This window comes from Neltuma alba, unplaced genomic scaffold (genome assembly GCF_004799145.2).
Source record: "Neltuma alba isolate B1F8T4 unplaced genomic scaffold, ASM479914v2 tig00002829_pilon, whole genome shotgun sequence".
NCBI classification, from domain to species: Eukaryota; Viridiplantae; Streptophyta; class Magnoliopsida; order Fabales; family Fabaceae; genus Neltuma; species Neltuma alba.
The window spans coordinates 41,672-44,532 of record NW_021633033.1 but is presented as its reverse complement, the minus strand read 5'-3'; the positions used below and the strand labels follow the sequence as shown (position 1 = coordinate 44,532).

The 2,861-nt window shown below is 36.9% G+C and overlaps 1 protein-coding gene across 1 annotated transcript; it reads left to right on the top strand.

Moving 5' to 3' along the window:
* Positions 1-505: 505 nt before the first annotated feature.
* LOC114739456 (protein ROOT INITIATION DEFECTIVE 3-like) lies at positions 506-2,482 on the top strand (the record flags this gene model as incomplete). The annotated part of the gene is made up of 4 exons (XM_028927512.1): positions 506-705; positions 1,529-1,656; positions 1,874-2,109; positions 2,230-2,482. Coding segments are annotated over 4 exons (726 nt in total), but the record flags the coding sequence as incomplete, so codon positions are not given.
* Between the last annotated feature and the right edge of the window lie 379 nt (positions 2,483-2,861).

Genomic DNA, 2,861 nt, shown 5'->3' with positions numbered 1-2,861 from the left:
TAGGAAAAATATTTATTCTCTGCAGCTTGAATGACCAAGATCCTCCTCTTTTGAAACTTTATTCTCTGCAGCTTGAATGACCAAGATCCTTCTCTTTTTGAAACTTTATATGTATTTCTTGAGGTTTTGCATACTTAGGAGTTAAATTCATAATTTTCACGTGCCAAAGCAAGAAATGCTTCATAATATAGGGTGACTTGTTCTGAAAGCTCGCAAAATAATCCTCTACTGTCTCAAATTAAAGGTTATGAGGGTCTGTGTTATTACTCATTTAAAGTGGATGGACTCTAATTTGCTCTGTTAGACCTGTGTCCGTGTTCTCTATATTTAAAAAATTGATATTGAGGCCATTTCATTGTATATATTTGGTTTCTTTGTTGTTTTGGTGTGTTCTCACATTAATTGGCTGTGACTTCTTGGCGTCTATGTTTTTCTCTTAAAATTGTTTTCTGATATAGCAGTGCTGTCATTTTGATTCGAGTATTTATTTATTTATTTTGGTAAGGGTTGGAGCTTATCTCGAGGAACACTACTAAGAAATATAGTATTCCCTTCAATAATTGATGCAATTGCATTGGATCCTGCTGAACACGTCTTTTATGCTGGCAGTAGAGATGGAAAAATATTTATTGCCGCACTTAACACTGAAAAGATCTTTAGTCATAATCATGAGATGCATATCCTCGGTTCATTCTCTAATCACAGGTTAGTTCTTCTCTTCTAAGCACACATATTTTGAAACATTGACCTTGCTATTAGTGCTTTACTCGTATTTTCTCCTTCATGCTCTCAACCCTTCACGTTTGCCTTACTTTTGGTAGTTTGTTTTCTATTTGCCATGATATTTTTCCTCATGTAAATCATGGTGAAGCATTTGCAAACTTGTCTCGTCTGCACACGTGCTTCATGATTGGGCTGAAATTTAGGTTTTTCCTTAGGTTGGTGCTCAAATTGCTAGGAGCACCTTCTTTGAGCCTATATTTGATAATTTAGTTGGCCAGAGTCAGTGATGTACTCTTTTCCATTGCAAAAAATTTGTACATTGGCTTCTGACAGGGCATGGTAGTTTGACTTCTTCACCAGTGGACAGTGTATAGCCTGTTTAGTTCAACATGATGAGTATGCCTGATTATTGACATTAGATTTTATTTATCTTGAATTCCTTATCATGGATCTTATTCGTGACGTGTTAGAACCTATAACAAAACAAGTCATGCCCCTTAGCTTGGAAGTTTGAGTTTTTCATTAAAATAGTTTATTAACATGGTATCATAGCCTCTGTGATCTATGCAATCAGAAGTATGATCCTTGCTGTTCCTATGATCATTGAATTAAAATTCCTGTGCAAATTACGGTGTCTTTGCTTTGTCCATGAGTCTAAAGGCTTACGCATGATGGTGTATGACAGATAGTGATAGAATCAATCCTGGATCTTCACTTAACGCATTAGAATCAAGCTAAATAGTCGTTGATTTTGAACAAACATGTGCTTGGTCTATTAACCTGCTTTTTCCCCTTCCTTCAACAGCAAAGCAGTTACTTGCTTAACATATAGTGCAAGTGAGAATTTGTTAATCTCTGGATCAGAAGACGGAATGGTTCGGGTTTGGAATGCAAAAACACATAATTTTGTCCGCATGTTCAAACATGCAAAAGGTTAGTGTTCAATACATTTTAGTTATGATATTTTCTCGTCTATCATATACTGCTATATACAGAATAAGCTCATGACTTTTTCGATCGCTGTATGTATTGGAACTCAATGATAAATATAAGTCTTGATACATGTGATGCAAGAGTGCATGTGACATTTTGCACTGTGTGGGAATCAAACAATGTCAATTTTGATGTTAATCTGCTGGGAATATTGCAGGGCCTGTGAATAATATTGTCGTTGTTAGAAAAGAGCTTGACTCAAGCAAGCATATGTCTTCAACTTTACAATCGGGCTCAAGAAAGCAGGGATCTTTAGTACCACCTCCATTGGAGAAATACACAAATGAAGATTCAGAAGTTCAGACCATTGTTAGCCTTCACGATGACAGGAGCGATACGGATGTTTCATACATGTCTTGTCGGGCCATATTTAATCAAATCAAGGAATTTCAGGTTTGTTGCGCATCGATATATTCTCGTCATTTGGCAATTTTTTTATTTATTTTGGGGTAAAATACCGGCATTTAATTTTCTAACTTGGATAAGATCTCTGTCTTTAACCGTTTAAACCAGAATCGGGGCTCCTCTGCCTCTGAAATGGAGATGGAGAGGCTAAAAGCAGATCACAAGAGGTCCGCCCAGATGGTTGACCGATTTAAGAAAATGTATGAAGATTTGCAAGACTTCTATGAGGACGACTTCCTGAGAAGTGGTCAAACAAAACCTGGCAACTAGATCGCTTTATTTTCTTGCTTGCCCTGCTCAAATTTACCCTTCCGAAGTAGTTTTTTTTTTTTTTTTAATGAGAAGTATAAATTTTAACCCTCAAGGCTTGGGTTGTATTTATTTATTTATTTTAAAGTTCTTTCAAAAATATGAAATTATTAAATACAAACGTAACACGAGCACAAATATCCCCGTGTTTGAGAGAGAGAAAGGGGGAGAGGGTGTTTGTATGGCTTCCAAGTTCTAATGAGAAAGCAGCAATCTACAACTGAATGCCTGGTTTAATTGGGAAGGGAGCTATGTCAGTTTAACCATATGTCTCACGAGCTCGAATATGAGAATGCAGCAGTGTTAGCGTTAGTGGCAGAGCTTCTCACCCAAAAGAATTCCAACCTCCCTCGTTAAAATCCGAGTTAGTTTGGCCTCAATGAAAGTCCCTGGATATGAAACAATCTCTGGACGCCGAATAGCCTTGGTTT